The sequence below is a fragment of the Pieris napi genome, chromosome 12, assembly GCF_905475465.1.
Source record: "Pieris napi chromosome 12, ilPieNapi1.2, whole genome shotgun sequence".
NCBI lineage: Eukaryota > Metazoa > Arthropoda > Insecta > Lepidoptera > Pieridae > Pieris > Pieris napi.
In genome coordinates, this window is record NC_062245.1 from 4,194,280 (window position 1) to 4,214,378 (window position 20,099).

General features: G+C 33.2%; 1 protein-coding gene across 4 annotated transcripts; it reads left to right on the forward strand.

Moving 5' to 3' along the window:
• The first annotated feature begins 124 nt into the window (after positions 1-124).
• Positions 125-20,034, forward strand: LOC125054790 (rho-related BTB domain-containing protein 1). Of its 4 annotated transcripts, none has more exons than XM_047656890.1 (20): positions 125-563; positions 2,533-2,715; positions 2,914-3,017; positions 4,788-4,871; positions 5,514-5,627; positions 6,403-6,610; positions 7,750-7,842; positions 8,280-8,426; positions 9,087-9,172; positions 9,925-10,036; positions 11,055-11,192; positions 12,240-12,263; positions 13,230-13,343; positions 14,383-14,550; positions 15,255-15,442; positions 16,208-16,265; positions 16,418-16,551; positions 17,481-17,607; positions 18,313-18,428; positions 19,134-20,034. In XM_047656890.1, exons 2-19 carry the CDS (start codon positions 2,536-2,538, stop codon positions 18,409-18,411), a joined length of 2,178 nt encoding a protein of 725 aa, XP_047512846.1. In that variant the 5' UTR covers positions 125-563; positions 2,533-2,535; the 3' UTR covers positions 18,412-18,428; positions 19,134-20,034. The 4 variants fall into 4 exon arrangements, with proteins under 4 accessions (XP_047512846.1, XP_047512845.1, XP_047512848.1 ...); XM_047656889.1 differs by having other exon boundaries at positions 17,481-17,602; positions 18,308-18,428; XM_047656891.1 differs by lacking the exon at positions 125-563 and adding an exon at positions 1,784-1,834.
• Positions 20,035-20,099: the final 65 nt, after the last annotated feature.

Here is a 20,099-nt window from a genome sequence, read left to right on the forward strand (position 1 = left end):
TAAAGATTATTAAGCATATAAACACAGCATAAGTATTACGTAAGTAGTTTTATAAAAGAATTTTAGAAATAGTGTCATCCAAAACATTTCTCAACTAAGTTCGTTCGCTGTATTCATCAATGCAAGACGCGCCTTTACAGTAAAAAGGATGTTCTCCATTAAGAATGCCTAATCAATTTGTTGATCTCTTTTAATTTTAGACGAACTACTAAATTTCGCAGTACGAGTAAAGCCAAGTTGTTTTCAAGTTCATTGACTTAACTCAATTTCCAATAGGGTAATTTATATGTAATTTGTCTCTAGTCGGCCGGCCCGGCCGGTCTTCTGCGCAAGGGTTCATTCATGAAACATGCGCAGAACACTGCATTGCAACAAAATCAACTTCACATCGAAAGAGTTCTTGCTACATTGCGTTCTTATCCTAATAAATCCTTAAAAATGCGCTAAGATCGTTTTAGTGTGTGATTCGACTTTGAAGAATAATTTGTGAAAATGTGCAGATGATCAGTTTAGCTACCAATTTAGTTGATAAGTGTCAATCAGTGCTCCATTGATAAAATCACGTAAGTAGGTACTTATATGCGTACCATTAATGCAATAAAATTTCCAGATGTTTCAATTTTGTACGTATATTTTAGATTAATTGGTTAGTTTGATATTAAATGACACGATAATCATTATGCGCTTTAAATTTATGCCCAAAATATTTGTAGATAATGTAAAGAATAATTATCATTTTTATTGTTCTACATAAAATTTTCTTACTATAAGTTCAAACTGATTTTATAGTACATTTTTATAATTGAACCGCTATTAATGTTTGCATAGAGTACCCAATATAGATTTGGAATCCTTGATTTGTCTACATAGAAAAATTCGTTAACAGACTTAAATAAAATTAGTATCTATCTAAATATCATATGATATGTACCTATGAAATATGAATAAAATAGATGGATTTGGCAAATTTAGTATAAAATTATTAATTTAATGCAAGTAGGTACTATGCATAAAATGTTTACCGCATTATATATTGTATGTGATCGTGATCAATTGTTTGGTCATGAAGTTTCCATTACTATTTATTTTATTACCTTTGTTTTTTCTCTTGGCTACTTCATATACTGTTGTTTATTTTATTGTCTTATTGTTGTGATTTGAATATATTTCTGTATTTAAAATGGTTTTTATACTAGCTAATAGCTGTTTGTCGTTTATCAAGCGAGTTTGACCACTCTATATTTTCAAATTGCTGTGCTGAGTCGAAATTTGCCGGGAATGTTTAAATATAATAACTAAAATATATTATTAAATGGAGTCTCTTTAGGCAAGGTTCCAAAGATACTGGTAGAGTTCCCCCTTTTAATAGCTAGACTTAATCTTTGTCCGAGGTAGCTGCCAGCTCTTCGGTCTCCTGTGATGTCGACTAACCTTTTTGCTATTTCCTTAAAAAGCCATATAGCGCTGAGACCCCACGGACGAAGGTCCTCGACACCGAATGGGATAAAATCATATTCGGAGCCTAGACAAGTAATAGGTACCTACTACTAATACAGGGTGTATTTCCAATTTCCATGTTTTAGCTTTTTCAACCGCTTTTTTTTTTCAAAACTCAAGTAGACATTATAATCTATGTCACCGTGTGACACTTGACTAATGTTAGTTGCATAAATTATGTTATATGACAGATTAGTAAATCGTATTTGTTTTCGTATTTAAAATTCAAAACGTAAAAGGTTTAGGCTCGAACTTAAGTGGCAAGTGCTGTGCAATTAAATAATTGTTAATCGTCTAATTGTAAAGTGTAAAATAATTATTACCGCGTTAAAATGAGGTAATATTGACGCTTAAAACTGTTTTTAAAGCATAAGTTATACTAATAAAAAATTATAAATTGTTTTAATTAAATTACTGTATTTCAAGCATACAAAAAAACTATTTAAATTAGTTTAAATATATTATATATTTAAAATAATGTCAGTCCTTTTTCTTGATATTTACTGCATAGCGCAAGTAACTATTTAATAGCTAGTCTAGCCACAGCTTGTGCCAACTACTACATACTTATTGATGGGACAATTTACCTAAAATTAAAAAAAGACAACACACAAATTACAATACAAATAAATAAATGACTACAACTTTAAGTTCTTATAAATAACACAATACATAAAAATTATAAGGGAGGCAATGGGCGGCCTTATCGCTAATAAGCGATCTCTTCCAGGCAACCCTAGTAAGAGAAAAACTAAAAAAAAGAAACATGATGAGTGCAAGAAGTGCAGAACCAAATGTTCAATCATGAAGTATTTGGGCTAAATATTTTTTTTAATAATTTTAAATTCTATTAACATAGTAGTATTCATTGCTTTTTAACAATCATTATAATTATATGGACTGATCTAATAAAATTATATATAACATAATACATTTATTTGTCTATATGTATATTTAAATAATATACAGACAAAGAAATTTTGTTTGCCCTTTTTCTATGTTATAACACATATGATAACAACTTTGTTCTCACAGATTATGGACAACGAGCAGCCCCACCAAGAGTTGGTGAAATGTGTGGTGGTGGGAGACACTGCTGTGGGAAAGACCAGACTTATATGTGCAAGGGCCTGCAACAAACATGTATCCCTATCACAACTCATGACAACACATGTACCGACTGTATGGGCGATTGATCAATATAGGATTTACAAGGATGTAAGCGGAGAGATAATTGTTACCTATGTTATTTGTGGGAACAATCGCTAACTAATCTTAACTATTTTATATTTGTTTTAAGAATTCAAGATATAAGTAACCAGTTAACAGAATTGTTATTTATATTAAAATAATTAGCTAATGTAGATGATATTGCACTTTATATCATGCAAATTAACATGATCTATGAAATTGTAGGTACTAGAAAGATCTTGGGAGGTTGTTGATGGTGTGAATGTTTCATTGAGACTATGGGATACCTTTGGAGATCACGAGAAGGACCGAAGATTTGCCTATGGACGGTAAGCCAATATTTACTACAGTTATATATATGTATATTTATTGTACAAATAATTTACGAAGCAATCTTGTGATTTTGTTTGAGTTGAACATTGAGCACACTAAATAATGTAGAGTTGTGAAAATATGGAAATTAATTATGATCTTTAACAATATTACAGATGGGTAAGTTGTTTGTCTAATAGATTCCCTTAAAAGAGAATTTCTATGGTTATTATAGTTAGTACTTTTATGAATACTAAGAGTCATGAAATAAAGAGTGCTCAATGCATATTAATATATTATTGATACAAAATAATTATTACTTAATTTATAACTAAAACATGTTAGAATACGGATGACGGATTACAGTTAATAATTCGCGTTTAAGAAAATATTACAACCAGTAGAAAACAATAGCCTTTCCTTATGTATGTCTCTCAACTTAATTACAAAATAACCGACCTTCCCTTTCCGATACGTAATTATACTAATGCATTTCATGCTGTAGCTTGTGTATATTTTTTTTATTAAATAATACACTGTGAGGTGTCAGACTTTAAGTAAGTCGTATATACTACTTACATAATTAGCAATAAGTCTAGATCCTGAATCTTACTATAAATACATTTTAAAATTAACGTACGAAATATTTAGTGAAATTTTGACTTCCTGCATAATATGTAATGTTCGCCTATATTTTTGTTATGACCTTAGTATGCAAGCCATATAGTGTTGCGATGGCATTTTTATCATTGCGTCAAACCCTATTACATACATGATACGAATAGGAAAATTTTGTGTTTCCGTATAGTGATAAAGTATATAGATTATTGAACTTAGAATGTGTTTGAGATTACAATAGACATCTCAATTTTATCAGCTTCTTTGGCGGTATTTACATTTAATATTTAGTTCTTTGAAGTTGATAGTGTGGTACTACAACCTCTTATTATTCTTCGCATAAATTACAGGGGGCTTAATAATAATAATAATTTGTCGACACGAACTGTCATTGTTCATACAAATATAGTTTTTGACTTTCTGCATACACTACTGTTAAGAAACCTTGACTAAGTAGGTACTCACTCTAAATCAGCGCTATATTGAGGAAACTACATTGAAATTGCATACAAACACATCGCGATCGATGTCGCTATCGCTATTATTACAGATTACCAGCACTGTTGTCTCTTAAACGTAAGTAGATGATAAGCCTTCTATGCCTACACGAAGGCATAGAAAGCTGCCCGGGGCTTGAATGTATGACCTCGGGTTAATCACACGCCTAACTACCAGAGAATGTAAATATTGGGAGCTACCTGTATAGTAGACTGTATCGCTCCGTTATATAGTCTTTATAAATTTACCCTTTATGTACGTACCATTTGCAAGATACAAAAAAATCGTGTTGCAACAAGCGAACTCTCTTCCAGGCAACGCTTATAACAAAGAAAACTTTTGCTAAGTAGTGCTAGAGTGCGAAACTCTTATTATAAAATTTTAAAGAACACTGTGAACACGCTGTACATACAAGTTTAGAATGCGATTAGAATACCTGGAAATTGCTGACGCTATCATTTTTGACGGTCGCGCTACTCCTAACAAAAGCCTACGTTAACACAACTACAGGCTTCGGGTATTATGTATACAAAATTACGTATGAAAATTATAATACATATTTTTAACCGCACAACTATGACATAGTGATATAAGGGTATTTATATTAGACAATTGAATAAAACCATGCCATTTATTTATTTATTTATGTTATATCTTCAATTGTTTCTCAGGTCGGATGTGGTCCTCCTCTGCTTCTCTATTACAAATCCAATATCTCTAAGAAACTGTGGTGCAATGTGGTATCCGGAGATACGGTAAGTGGTACTTATGAAGAAGGAATATTTAGAAAGGTACCTACGTGTAAAGGCGAAGGCTGTACTTTACTCACTTAGCTTTATATATTTAAATCTTTGGAGTCACGCCTCGAGAATATATCAGGCACTCTCTTAAGCATTTTATTTCAGAGCACATAATTATTTTACATTAAATATTTTGTTAAATTGTAATAATAAATGTTGAAAAATACATTTTATATTATTTAAAGCATCTGACACAGGATACATATTTTGGTCCTTCGAGTCGGACGTGAACCAGCAACCTATGGATACTGATTATTTTATGTCTTGTGTCCCAATGGTATATCATAATACTCAACAATAAAAAACATAAATCAATCTAAACGTGTTTATCTAAAGTACTCCTTCATCTTTTTTTGACAAATTGAGTTATGCTGTGTCGAAAAGAAACAGACTTATTATATAGACAAAACAAAACGCTGCAATTAGACTAGTTTGTTATGAATAAGGGAAATTGGCTTTCAACTTATTGCTGATGGTATCCTTTAGTTGTAGGCAACATGAATACAACGCTTTCTATACACAATCATGTTTTACTATTGACAAGCAATGTTGAGGAGGTGATCCATACATGATAATTCAGAATTATAATATTTTCAGACGGTTTTGTCCGAATACACCTGTTCTTTTGGTGGGATGTAAGAATGATCTGCGCTACATGTATAGAGATGAGACATATTTGAACTACTGCAAGGACAGAAGTCCTTTTATAAGGTACAGGCATGTTTGAAAATAAATACATATATGTATACATATTATATTGTATATATGTCAGCCAGGGATAATTCATTGTAATATCCCCTTTTTATAATATATTGTGTAGATTTTTTTTATTTTAATCCATCTACAATCAGCCTCTTGGCTTTTATCAGATTTTATGAAATGATGGCAATTAGGGAATGCAAATCCAAGAATTTTGAATTTCCCTCCGTAATTCGTAAACTATCAGACTGCGGCAAGTTTCGCACTTCTCAGCAGATACACACAGTCCGCCGTTGTGTAGATTACCTACTATAAAAAATACACTAGAGATTTATTTCAAAGAAGAAATGCTATATTATCTAATTCTCAAAAAATTTTTACATTAATTTTTATAAATTCACATAATATGTACGATGAGGATGTATACTTTAAAATTATAGAAACTCTACTAAAATCTTAACGGGCAAGGACTCATTAAGTTCACCCAACATTATAATTTTTTTTATCAATAGCTTAACCATGGCTTCTATAAATATATACATTTTTAAATATAAACAGTTTTATTATAATAATAATATAGTAAAAGTTTAAAAATAATTGGGTTAGTTAGGTTATACACCACTCTCATCATCAATCTAGGGCATTGCTCAGACAAAAAGATTAAATCATTAAAACAGGTCAAGCCAAAACAGTTTAATTTTTTTTTTGCCCAGCCACGAATACTCTTTTAAGGGGTTTTCAAACTTATGGTAGAGCTTCATGCTTCTACTTCTACTACTACTTCCAGGGCACCGCGAAAAAGCGACCTAGTGATGCCGGATCAGGGCCGGGCGTTAGCTCGCGATTTCGGTATCTACTACTACGAGACCTCCGTCTTTACATACTACGGTGTTAACGAGGTGTTTGAGAATGCTATTCGAGCTGCATTAATCGCGAGGAGACAGCAACGCTTCTGGATGACCAATCTAAAGAGGGTACAACGGCCGCTGTTGCAGGTATCTAGCAATACAATTTGGGGTCAATATATTTCATTTCTTAGCGGTATATTACAAACCAGAAAAAAATGTTTATTTGATTACAGAAAAAAATTCTATTTTGTTAACGGAATAAGTAATTTTTATAGTAAAACTAGCTGACCCAACAAACGTTGTTTTGCCATGTATTTTATTTCTAAGAAACATTGTTTTAGTTCACAGTAGTTTAGGGGTTTAATAGTTAGTTTAGGGGTGAAAATAAAGGGTTGTATGTATTTTTGTATGTTGTATCATAAAAATATAGAAACAAAAAAAATGTCTAAACATTAAAAAAAACATGTGTTGGGGTGGACACCCCTTATCACTTAATGGTTTGTAATATAGAAGTAGCCGATTCTCAGACTTACTGAATATTAATAAGAGTCGGTCGAGCTGTTTCGCAGGAGTATGGGAACGAACATTGTGACACGGGAATTTTATATATATTAGATTGTGCAAACCTTTACTGAAATACAGTAATAATAAACTGATAATTATCCTGATCTAATACTCTAAATTTTGCGGTAAAAAATAAGTCTTAAGGAATTAAGGACGATAAAAAGCTTAAAAATAATCCAAAACTTGTACTTATCATCTTCTGAAGGAAGTCTATGTCTTCCTTATATTTTTTGTAGAATTTGGTAGGTTGGTAAGTAGACAGTTTCTGTGGACATTTCATAGATTTTTTTTCTTTTAAAAGACAATTCACACCAATTGACCTAGTCCCATGCTAAGTTGGTGAAGCTTGTGTTATGGGTACTAGGCAACGGATATACATACATATTATAGATAGATAGATATATAAATACATATTTAAACACCCAAGACCTAAGCACAACATCAAATGCTCATCACATCGATGTTCGTTTCAGCCGGGGATATAACCCGGGACCCATGGACTCGCAGTCAGGGGTACTAACCACTAGACCAATGAGTTGCCAAAGATTGTCAATACATTTGGCAATACATTAAGCTCGAATGACATCGGAACTAAATTTGATTTGTTTCGAAACACTAGCGGAACGCTCCTCAAGTTTTCCATACAAACAATTCTATTATGTGAACTTTTTGAAGTTACTTATAAATCGTGTTTATACAACATACTCTAATAAATGTTTCAGGCTCCATTCCGACCACCTCGGCCTTTAGAGCCAGAGGTGACGATAGTCAGTAGTGTGTACCTTGAGGATATGACGACGCTACTACGGCAGCAGGTGACTTATATTCAAAACCTTTGTTAGGCACAGAAGGCTGATCGTACTTATATGTATATATATATATATAAATTATATGTCGCAGTAAAGTAGTTAAATCAGAGAGTTAATTGAATCTCTAGACATTTAATTAAATATCGATATTCAATCAACTTGCTAGGGTTTTGATTTAAATAAAGCAGCGTCTTATAAGTTTCATACATACTTATTAAAATACAGCACAGTAAAAATCTGTGATGCGCCAAAACAATAACCTATAAATATTTAAAAGGATTCGTCAATAGTAAAAAAAAAAGTTTAAGTGTCCTAGAAAGTAAAGTGGAAGAAATGATCTTAAAAAAAATACCCAATGTTGTTTCGGATTGTACTTAAGAGACCATCGGTTTTTAAAAAAACAAAGGAGGTTATCAATTATCAACTTTTTTTTTGTATGACAGTACTTTTCGGATATGGTGATAATCTGTGGCGCGAAGGGATTTCCGGTACATCGAGCGCTGCTGGCAGCCGCTTGTGAAGTTTTCCGCGGGCTTCTTACAACCCACTGCGCTGCTGATTTACCACGCAGCTCCAGCGAAAGTAGCATGGTATATTATATATAATCTGCCTTTTCACACATTAGTACTCATTAATTTGACCACAGAAAGAAAATTATGAAATTTAAAATACTGGTTGATTAAAATTCAAAAAAGTGAAAAGTCAAAATCATTTATCCATATAGGTAACACAATGTACACTTATGAATCTCAAAAAAATATATTAATGTAATTAAAGGAAGCTACGGTCAGAGTATAATACGTGGTACAGTGGTACCTCGATATACGACTGGGAATAATTATTATTATATTAGGGAATATTGAGATACGAGAAATCGCAAACTGTATACATACAGTATGCGATTAACAGTTTCTCCCACCATAGACTAGAGCTCAGTCTGTTTGCATGTTTCCCTGGTTTTCGAAGCATTTTTGATAAGTTGGGTACGCGTTTATTGCTTTTTGTACATTTGCAACTGAAGTGGTGTTTTGGGAACTGAAGGAATTAAGGGCATTTCAATGTGGCATTCAGTTTCATGGGCAGTTTAATTCAAAGCAATTTCGATGGGGAAAATTGCTTTGAATTACACAATTATTAGTATAGAGATACCACTGTATATAGAATTAGCTATAAAAGTTACGTAATTATAGACTAAACTGTATACATATACAAATTATAGGGGTGTTTTTTTTTATTTCAAAAAAATTAAGGTAAGCAGTATGGGTGAGGCGACCACGGGTGACTTTAATGAGGACACAGAATATTTGATCAGACAAGACCAAGCGAAGCAAACCAGGTAAGTTTAATATTTGACAGTTATATATATACATAGTTGTATTATTGAAGTTTACTCCTTAAGAAACGATTTGAGTTATAAGGCCCGGTACGGAAATTTTATGAGTAAAATCAAGTGTAACACGAAAAGTTGAGGCGTTATGTAGAAAGTTTTGACAGCCACGTTACAACATTGTCAGTGTTGACAGGTGTAAAAAATAAAAGTAGATTGTCTAGCGTGCCATAGAGTTTTGTCAATAGTAATGGTCAGTGAAATTAAAACTAAAAAGATTGTTCATTCTTATTCTTCTCTTACTATAACTTTGGTCACAGAAAGAAAATCCTATTTGGGCATAGATGATGTAGGTACGTTTTATTACTACTACAAACATTTATATTATAAAAACATATATTCTTACCACCTTTAGTATGAAAATATGGTCGACAGCCACAGAACATCATCGCAATTTTATCGTTCGTAAGGAGTAAACTTCAATCGTGCGTCGTAGCTGACACACACACACTTTTTTTTATTCCCAAGAACTATTCGTCTTGTATTCGTGTTACAATCGTCCTAGGCAGGTAACAGCAGAGCCTTATACGCTTAAGATTCTTTAATAAAACCTAGTTAAAATACTGAAAAAAATGGGTTAGTGGTTAGATATTTAATAATATTATGTTCTCCTATATCAGCATTTTATAACTCTAGGTATATGAGATACTTTACATTTTATAACTCTAGGCTTTAAGATATAAATTAAGTGATAAATGTAGGGTATGGGAACAAATAAAGCGTCGTTCTTCGTGTCAGCTCGTGGGAGAAGCGCGGCCTGACGTATGCAGACGCGTACACCATCCAGCCATACTTTCGCTTAAGATCGTTCGGGTAAGTAAATGAATAAATAGTATGATAGACATATGCATATCATTTATAACTAACGAAATACGCATACACACAAAATAATAATCAAAAAAAGAAAAATAACAAAAATTATGGAAATAAAAAAAGGAATAAGGTACGTTTTAATTGTATAATGTGTGTGTGTTATGGTTGTAACTAACCCTGGCTCAGCATTATGCTGTGGAGTAGACGAGTTCCACGGCGCTGGTCATTCTGACAGAGACCACAATCACCACAACTGAAACTAACTAGTTTGCTCCTCAGACGCAAAAAAATAGTAGAAAAAATAATAATTGTAAAAATTAAATTAATAATTTTTATTTGATTTAAAAATTTCTGAATATTTTTACGTTTGAAACCTAAATGGTGAACGTATACATTTGAAGTATACGTTCACCTTTAAACATCACGAACGTGTCGAACTTGACCCAACTTCATATATAGCTTATCTACTTACTTAGAGAAACTGACCGTGGTTAATACAGAAGGCAATCGCGTGACCGTTCACCAACCAGATATACCGATCAAGTAAAAGATTCATCGTCCTCAAAACTGTACCCAGTAAACGAGCAGGGACAGGTTAGTGGAAACAAATAGTCAAGATGTTTCCTTGCTGACCAGGACGCTACCGAATAATCTTACAAACGATGTTCGCCTCAAATCAAAAATTTAAGCGAAGACAATAAAAAGATATTGCACTCATAGTTAGCTCGATTTAGTCTTAGGCATCAAGATTGATACATAAAATTGTTTTGCGGCCTTACGTGCGCATGAGTGTGTGAGCCCATCCACCAATCACGAGTCTAGCGCTTGATAGTACGCGGGTCATGTCATGGGTGGTCTCATGATGGCATGATATGCTTCGATTCGTGACGTCACAAGTGAAGTGAGCCTGTGCCTCATTTAGACCGAGCTAGCCGATGAACTGGTTACATTATCTTGACAGTATGACCCAGGAATCACAATCGTATACCACAATCATTTTGATTTAATATAATTCCAGTGTGAAAAAATTCAGCATGCTACATCCCAAACGCAGACAATAGTAACGATGAGCAAGTTGATATCATCTAGTGTGATGCAGGAAGTCATAAACTTCATATACACTGGTGCTATTCACGCAGCTGCCTTCAAACAACAGGTATTTATTATATATTTATTTAATTTTTAAATTATAAGCAGCGGAATTGATTGGCTTCTTTGATGCTCTAAAGGCTTGGGACACACTTGGTTTTTAACTTGAATTATAAAGTGTATTTAATATATGGAGTTTACAGTTGCTTGTTTTATTATTAGTTATTAGATGCAGGTATATAATTTTATTGTATTTTTAATTGTCCAACAGTAATTACTGTAAGATAATAATTATGTAATAGTGTATAATAACATTCAAAGTGGTATAGCACTTATAGTCATTTGGTTCGAAAAATATTGATTACCTGTAAAGATTTCCGGGTGTTTTGAATGTTGGTAATTTTTGTAGATTCTAATATGCTTGTGGCTAAAATTCGTGATGGAGCATACTTTGAGACGCCTAAATTATTGACATTATGAAAAAATTTAATTCATAAATTGTAGGTAATTGTTTTGTTTCATTTTATATATATAACTTTTTTATCGTAAAATGAGTCAGTAATTAGTTTGTCAAAAAACTGTTTTATGACACCGTTTTTTCAATATGGCGGCCCGAGCGGCAAATATACGAGGTGGCATTTGGAAAGAGCACATCAAAATCTATTTAATTACAAATTTCGATAACTCATGGATAACTTTCAAGACAAAACTACCAATTGACTGAATGACTGAATTATTAATGCAAAAATAATGATGTCTCTGTTATGGCAGGAGTAATTTTATTTCAATAATGTTAGTGGTTGATATTGACACAAAGACATGTGTCGAAATTGTACAGTATTAATTTTTGTGTACATTTTCTGTTTAAAATTATGATTAAAATAACATACCTAATACGGCTTAGACGTTTTTTTCAAAAGGACTACTTTAAAAAAAAAATAATAACCTCAGTGTGCCTCAGCCTTTAGCTTGTTTCAGTAGATAGAACCTCCCAACTGAGTCAAATTCATTGCTGCTTTATACACAAAGCTTCGTTATGTTATTCTATGTATTTAAGCTTTCGATAATTCAAAATTTAATAAATATAATAATAAATTAATAATATTTCCTGCAGTCCGGTGCTATTGGATTATTACTGGTAATTGTTATTATTAAATAAATCATAATAATTATTAATTTTACATTATTATTTATTTTATTATCACACTCGCTTTTATTTGGGTATTTTTGCTTTTTCCACACTTTTTCTATCTAAAATGCATGGGTGTGTAGATATAATAAAACATTTTCTTATTTAAAAATACATTTTTATCAACATTTATTATAATAAGTTATACCTGATAAAATAAAACTGTATTTTATTTGTGTGCATTTATTATATAATATTATATTAATATTAAGAACATTTTTATCCCTACTATAATGAAATAAATATGTACGCCCAAAGTGAACGCACCGTTCGAAACAATACGTACACTTTTAACGTAAATTCTATACAAAATTTGAGTAGAGTAAGCTTCATACGTACTTGGAACTTATAAACGAAAGTATAATCGTTTGTTTCTAAAAATATGCTTCGTAAAAAAACACAATTGTATGGCAGTGTCCACGCTGCTAATAAATAAAACTAATAATAACTCTTAATATTATCTAAGTATAGATTCATTTATGCGTGCAAGTGCGTAGGGTACAAGGTATATGACAAATGGTAGTAGTCTTAAAACTTGTGTAACTTTAAAGTTTGAAGGAAAAAAAAATATTTTGCACGATTTGGATAGTTTCCTGTTTAACAGCTACTCCTTGCGGGTTTCGGAAAGAGATTGGCTCTTTCAAGCGTCGATTGCAGCTCCTGACACAATGCAACCACATATGACAAAACTATATGTTTAGTTTAGACAGTTGTTAAGACATCAGTTTAAGAAAATATTCTTGTGATGGGAATTCCTTACTACGATAATATGTGGAAAGACAAAAAAATATCTAAGAAATATTATTACCATAAAATATAATATTCCGTTCTCGCAGTTACACCGAGCTCTTAAGCTATGTTGGAACATCAAGGGAAAATATTTTTTTTTATAACAAATTTGTTGTGTAAAAACAGGAAATACGTCAAGCGGCCGAGTTGCTGGGATTTCCGGAACTGACCAAATTGTGTCAGTTCATATTAGACCAACATCTGCTGTTTGATAAAGGATTCATGTTGCAGTTTCACACGGTAATGAAATACATAATAATTGTAATATAATTAATTTTTTTAACCAATAAGATAGGTTTACTATAGACCACGAAACGTTGAGACCATAGATCTATCAATTGACGATTTGGATCGTTTTGGAACTATTTTTTACTGGGTTGTTGCCGTTTTCAATATTTACATAAAATTTGTGAAGGTATTATTATATTATAATAAAATTATTATTATTCCACTAAAACAGATACATATGTATACTGAAGTAGTTGGAAAGCTATTTGCAAAGATATGAAGTTAATATAATAATAACCAAACAGTAACATTGTATGTCTAAATCAAATCAGTATCTCTTATTTATTTTCCAAATATTATAATTTATAATATACTAGCTGACCTGGCTAACTTCGTTCCGCCCTACAACCTTATAATATCGTTGTTACTTTAATTTAACTTATTTTAGGATTTCATTAATGTTAAGTATTACATTAATACAACTTTTTTGCAAAAGCAGAAATGTTTTATTGCTTGCCATTGTGAAAGAAGAATGGCAGTTTTACACATTAGGCATCTTCTCTCTAGCGTCAATATGGCGATACTGCATGTTAAGCACTTTCTGATATCCAACATATTTTGATCAGGATCAAAGCATGGTTATGCATCTCCTCATTCACCTCAAGATCGGAATTTCTTGAACTGACACGAATTCGACGTAAAATGATGCGTAGTTTCGTCAACAGATGGCACCATATGGTTTTTGCATTCGTAAAATTAATTAATTTATTTATTGTTATTCGATAACCTATCCGATATTTTATTGCTTATTCTGCTATTCGGGATGGAAACAAATCCAACAAATCAAAAACCATGGCAATCGGTCCAGCCGTTCTCGAGTTATAAGTGTTGTAACAAACACGACTTTCTTTTATATATATAGATTAAGTATGAAGATTACTGTCGAATTACAATGAAAAATAAAGTTCATTTACCACAGCAATTACCTCAAATCATTCAAAAGTATGGCCCTATAAATATATTAATAAAATAACTAAGTATTTCTATATAGCCTCTTCCGGGGCGGGTAGGAGAGGCCCTAGACCGCGGCTGGTTCGCTGACGTGTCCTTCGAGTTGGACGATGGGTTGCAGTTGGCGCACCGTGCACTGCTCATGGCACGATGTGACCCCATGAAGGCCATGTTCCATGGACACTTTAAAGAGAGCACTTCACGCCTGGTAATATAAAAGTTCCTAACTACTTTTGCCATAGGAAAGTATTCCATTAAGGGTCTGTTTCACAATGTACGGATAAGTTCTACATAAGTTCCAAATAAGCTATTTATTACTTATTGTTAGGATAAACACTATTGTTGCGTTTCACGACTGTCAGATAGCGCTATTCGTCACATAAAGTCTATCATAAGTTATGAGTACTATGAAGTGTCAAATAGCACAATTTATCTTCCAAATAATTTGTGTGTTGCATAGCTATTTGGTACTTTATCCATACATTGTGAAACAGACCCTAAGAATCTCTAATAATAATTATAATTTTTAGTATGTTATTTTCAAAAATCAACCAATTTTATTATACAATATACATGTTTCCTCCACAAGTACGTGGATGCCCATATCATAAAAATTACTGAATCTATTCATAAACATTGATGGCCCGATGGGAAACTATAACACCACTAGATTAGGCATTGCACAAATAGTTTTATTTTATTTATTTACACTTTATTGCTTTATGATATAAAAATTTTATACTTTACTGGTTTTACTTAGAAGAAACTGGTTTCGGCCGAACATTCTTCTTTTTTGCTTTATAACTTTAAGATAAAGAAAACTTATGTATCGGCCGACTAAATTCATTCAACAAATTCAACAGTTTTCAATATTACAGTGATACAGGTATTAATTTAAAATTATTTTTTCAGATCACATTTCCAGGTGTAAAAATGTACGCATTTCATATCCTGCTGTGCTACATATACTCGGACAAGATACCTCCAGTTGAGCCCACCAGGTGTCTGGAACTGCTGGAGCTGGCAAATAGACTTTGTATGGACCGACTGGTCACTTTGGTGGAAGCTAGGGTTATCGACCATTTGCAGCATCAAGATAGGTGAGTGTGAATAGTTTATTTGGCCGTCTTCCAGACCTTCTTCGCGTTCTTTAAGTATTACGACTCAGTAGTTACGAGTTAACGACTCATTGGTCTAGTGGTTAGTAGCCCTGACTGCGAATCCATGGGTCCCGGGTTCGATCCCCGGCTGAGACGAACATATCGATTTGGTGTTGTGCTTAGGTCTTGGGTGTTTAAATAAATATTTATATGTCTATCTTTCTATAATATGTATGTATATCCGTTGCCTAGTACCCATAACACAAGCTTCACCAGCTTAGCATGGGACTCGGTTGGATGGTGTGAATTGTCTTAAAAAAAAAAATTGTTCCATCCGTTATGTTTGATTATGCCGAGCGCAACCTTCCGCGATCACATTTGATTCTCAAAAGAAAAATGGTCAAATCAATTTTATTCCTGTCAACGGTATATTTTAAGTAATATAGGGAGCGTTCAAGTATTACGTAACGAATTTTAGGAGGGGGGGGTCCTTTTGTAAAACGTTACGATGCGGGGCGGGGATTGAATGACGCGTTATTGTTTATATTATTTTCTACTTACACCACATAATAGTAATTAAAGAGTCACTAGGTGGTCACGAAACGTTTTACTAGACTTGGATACAGTACTGTACTTGGGTCCTGAAAAACGTTACGGCGAGTTCATGGGGGAGGGGGGATCAATAATCTCCAGAAATTGCGTTACGTAATACTTGAACGCTCCCATAGTCATCGGGCAGCGTCTTATTCTAAACTGTGCTTTCAGAGTTGGGGACGACGATCAAGTTGTTGAGATCGCACTATCTCTGTTGGAGCCTGTTAAGGTAAACCATAATATATAGAAAACAATTTAAAAAATTTGTTGAAACTGTTACCTAAGTTGCAGTTAGCATAGGATTGAGTCAAGTTTAGTGGGCAAACATACTTCCATCTCTGCATAATAAAATATAATCTACAAAAGCAAACAATATTTCAGTTACACAACGCACATAATCTGTGGTCGTGGTGTCGTTGGCGCCTGTGTGCGGCGTACGACCGCGTGTGTCGCGCACGTCATCTCAGTGTCGCTGCACGGGAATACCTAGCTGATAACCGCTGGCCTCCCGTTTGGTGAGATTTCTATAATACTTTTTCGAGTTTACTCCTTAAAGGCCGATTTACATTATCTTAGTGTTTAGGAGAGTGCTTTAGGATAGTACTTTAGTAGAAACATGTAAACGCTACTTGCTTTAGTAAACGCTACGCTAAAGAACTTGCCTTTCAACTTGTACTAAAGCACTCTCCTAAACACTAAGATAATGTAAATCGGCCTTAAGAAACGATTTGAGTTGTAAGGCCCGGTACGCAAATTTTATGAGGAGTAAAATCAAGTGTAACACGAAAAGTTGAGGCGTTATGTAGAAAGAGACAAACATATATATCTGTAGGATTGAACGTGTAAAAGAATGAGATGGAATACATTACACAGCGTATCTCATTCTCGGGGTCTCCTCTTTGCGCTATACTTCGTAGTCTCACTGTATAGTTCACTACCTCCAGTCTGAGAGTTGAATGTGTGCGTATGTTTGTACGTGTGTGTTGCGCGCCTGCGTATTACGAAGTTCTGCCACAACTTGTATACTGCTGCCGAGTACAGGGTATGCATGCTGTATAATAAATGCATATAGTAGCATTTATTATTATTTATATTGTTTTGTAACATACTTTATGTAATACGCTTTATTGAAGTAATATAAATAATCCGAATAATTACAGATATATGTTTGTTTCTCTTATCATTTTAGCAGATGCGTTAATTTAACCTTTTTTTTTATTCGATATATATCATAATTATCGTTCGTAAGGAGTAAACTCTAATCGTGCGTCGTAGCTGACACACACACACTTTTTTTATTGGTCAATTTTTCCGTATTTTCCATTTTAGTTTTTTGATTCGGTGTCTATAATTTTAGTTTGTTTTCTTATTGTTGTTAATCGAACTTTCAAACAGCTTTATAATTGAAATAATTTGAAAGTATTTTTTCTATCGTATTTTTCAGGTATGTGAAGGAATATGATTACTACCAGAAGTGCCTCGCGGAGCAGTCCAAAGAGCTGAAGGAGATCAGGCCTGCTACGTCAGTAAACACTAATCAGCAGACAGGCTGTTTGTGTTTTGCAAGTAAGTTTTATCTGAATAAAAATGTGTGCGTGTACTAGGTGTACACACGTAAGAAGTGAAACTTCTTTATGACCTTATTTTTCGAAAAATGATCTACTATATGCAACTTTACAGAAATTGGTTAAATAAAGTTAAATTAGATAAAGTTTAACAAAAGGCTTTTATTATCATAGACATGAATACAAATACAATTATTTCATTTTAACTTATTATTTTTTTCCAACGCCGATAAAGAAATTTGACTTCAAAAAGCTACATGGCGCGTAACCTGCTACAAAATTTCTCCCATACGTCGATAAAGAAGTTTCACTTCAAAAGATGGCGCGTAACGGAAAATTGTGACGCGTAACGAAAAAATGTTACACTAAATTTTTTTCCAACCCCGATAAAGAAGTTTCACTTCAAAAAGCAAATTATAGATTTTTTTATCATGCATTTTCGAAACATCAGCTGTTTTGAAAAAAATTTGCAAGAGTAGAAATGTATTTAAAAACATTTTTGCTTCGTTTAAATCCTTTTTAGCTAATAGTGCTAAGTCCGGACGTCGTCGACATAAATGGTTTGACATTCGGGAGCCAAGTGCGCGCTAAGTCTCGTTTCGAAATCTTACCCTAAATATTATTATGTACTAGTTATTTAAGGAACTAGTACTAGATATTTTAATAAATAGAAAGTCTGATAGTTAAACTATATTACCCTTTACAGGCAAAGTCCGCCGCGATAGTGCAGTGATTGCGGCAGATGCGTCCACGGCCTTGTGTCGCCCCGAGCCTCCCCAACCCCCGCATCCCCCACAGCCGCCCCTCTGACATATGCCCTATTGGAGGTGAGAATTTTTTCATGTAATGATATATTGTTTTTGTAAATTTTAATTAATTTTCCTATCCAGTAATTGATTCTTTATATTGAAAAATTGACTTGTTAATACAGGTTCACACTATTGCAAAAAACACAAACACGAAATAAAAAATACATAATTCAATTATAATAAAGAATAATTAAAATTTTAATTATTATTTTTTATAGCAAGATCACTGTATTTGAATCTCTTTTTTGGTCAGAAATATGTTTTAATAATTTAAATGTTTGTGTAAACTTCAACCAAACAAAAATTACATACATAAAAAAAACAATATATATTTTTTATATTGATACCTTATATATATATATATATGTATATCGGCACCAGGTAAGCAGTGTTGGCCTAGTGGCTCTCATTCCTGAGGTCGTAGGTTCGATCCCCGGCTGTGCACCAATGGACTTTCGTTCTATGTGCGCATTTACACATTCGCTCCAACGATGAAGGTAAACATCGTGAGGAAACCAGCTTGCCTTAGACCCAAAAAGTCGACGGCGTGTGTCAAGCTGGAGGCTGATCACCTACTTAGAGATTAACAAAATATGATCATGAAACAGATACAGAAATCTGAGGCCCAGACCTAAAAAGGAACAACCTTTTTAGGTCTGGGCCTCAGATTGACCTTATTGAAATGTATTTCATATTTATTTAAATTTTTCAATGTTTTATTAGATCGCTCCGTATCGCGGTTCTCCTGCCTGTGTCGATGTGCTTCATGAGTACGATCCTCACTGTAATGGTCCTGTTGCACGTCTATACCTAAACTTTTAATAACACTGACTATTGATAATACTGTAGCCCTCAAAATCTTAATTTTTAGCACGTTTTGTCAGGGTTGGTACTCTGTAACTTCCAAAAGCGACAACTTTCGTCACGTTTTTGTACGCAATTACGATATAGTTATGTCTATAGCGTCGCCGCGGTACACAAATTCGCAATACTATTCAGAGTTACCTATAGGCAGTCTACCTATCTATTTGTGGAACGCACGTGTACAGTTTACACTGTTGCTTAGGTTTTTCTTAAAAGTATTTTTTGAGCTAAAGATTTCAATTTATTAACTACTTAAATCTTTAAATCCCCATGATTGACTTAGAATATTTTTTTGTACTTTTCGATTTTTTTTTGTTTTTATGGGCGAAAGTTATTTTATCAACAGTCCTAGTGTAGGTAAGTATTAATAGCATCCCAACTTAATGCACTAAATTTTCGAATTTCTAAGATGTCTGGAAGTTTTTTAACTTATAAAGCCGTTATGTGGGTAAAATTAAATAAAATACAGGTTTGTGGTAACACATCTCTCAATACTATGTAAAAATTGCTTTAGCTTTGGCTATGCTCCTAATTTCCACAGAGTTAATATTATCTATATATCAATCTGATAGCAGCTGTATTTTATTTAAAAATATGGTTTTATTTTTTTTACAATGTTTGATGATTGGAGAGTTTATAATGAGGCTGGGGCCAAGCAATGCTTTGGGAGCGTTCAAGTATTACGTAACGCAATTTTTGGAGATTATTGACACCCCCCCATGAACTCGCCGTAACGTTTTTCAGTACCCAAGTACAGTACTGTATCCAAGTCTAGTAAAACGTTTCGTGACCACCTAGTGACTCTTTAGTTACTATTATGTGGTG

Coding starts and splice junctions, on each gene's coding strand:
- LOC125054790 (XM_047656890.1), top strand. CDS start 2,536: ATGGACAACGAGCAGCCCCACCAAGAGTTGGTGAAATGTGTGGTGGTG. Junction 10,037..11,054: donor TTTCGCTTAAGATCGTTCGG/GTAAGTAAATGA, acceptor ATATAATTCCAG/TGTGAAAAAATTCAGCATGC. Junction 12,264..13,229: donor GTGCTATTGGATTATTACTG/GTAATTGTTATT, acceptor GTGTAAAAACAG/GAAATACGTCAAGCGGCCGA.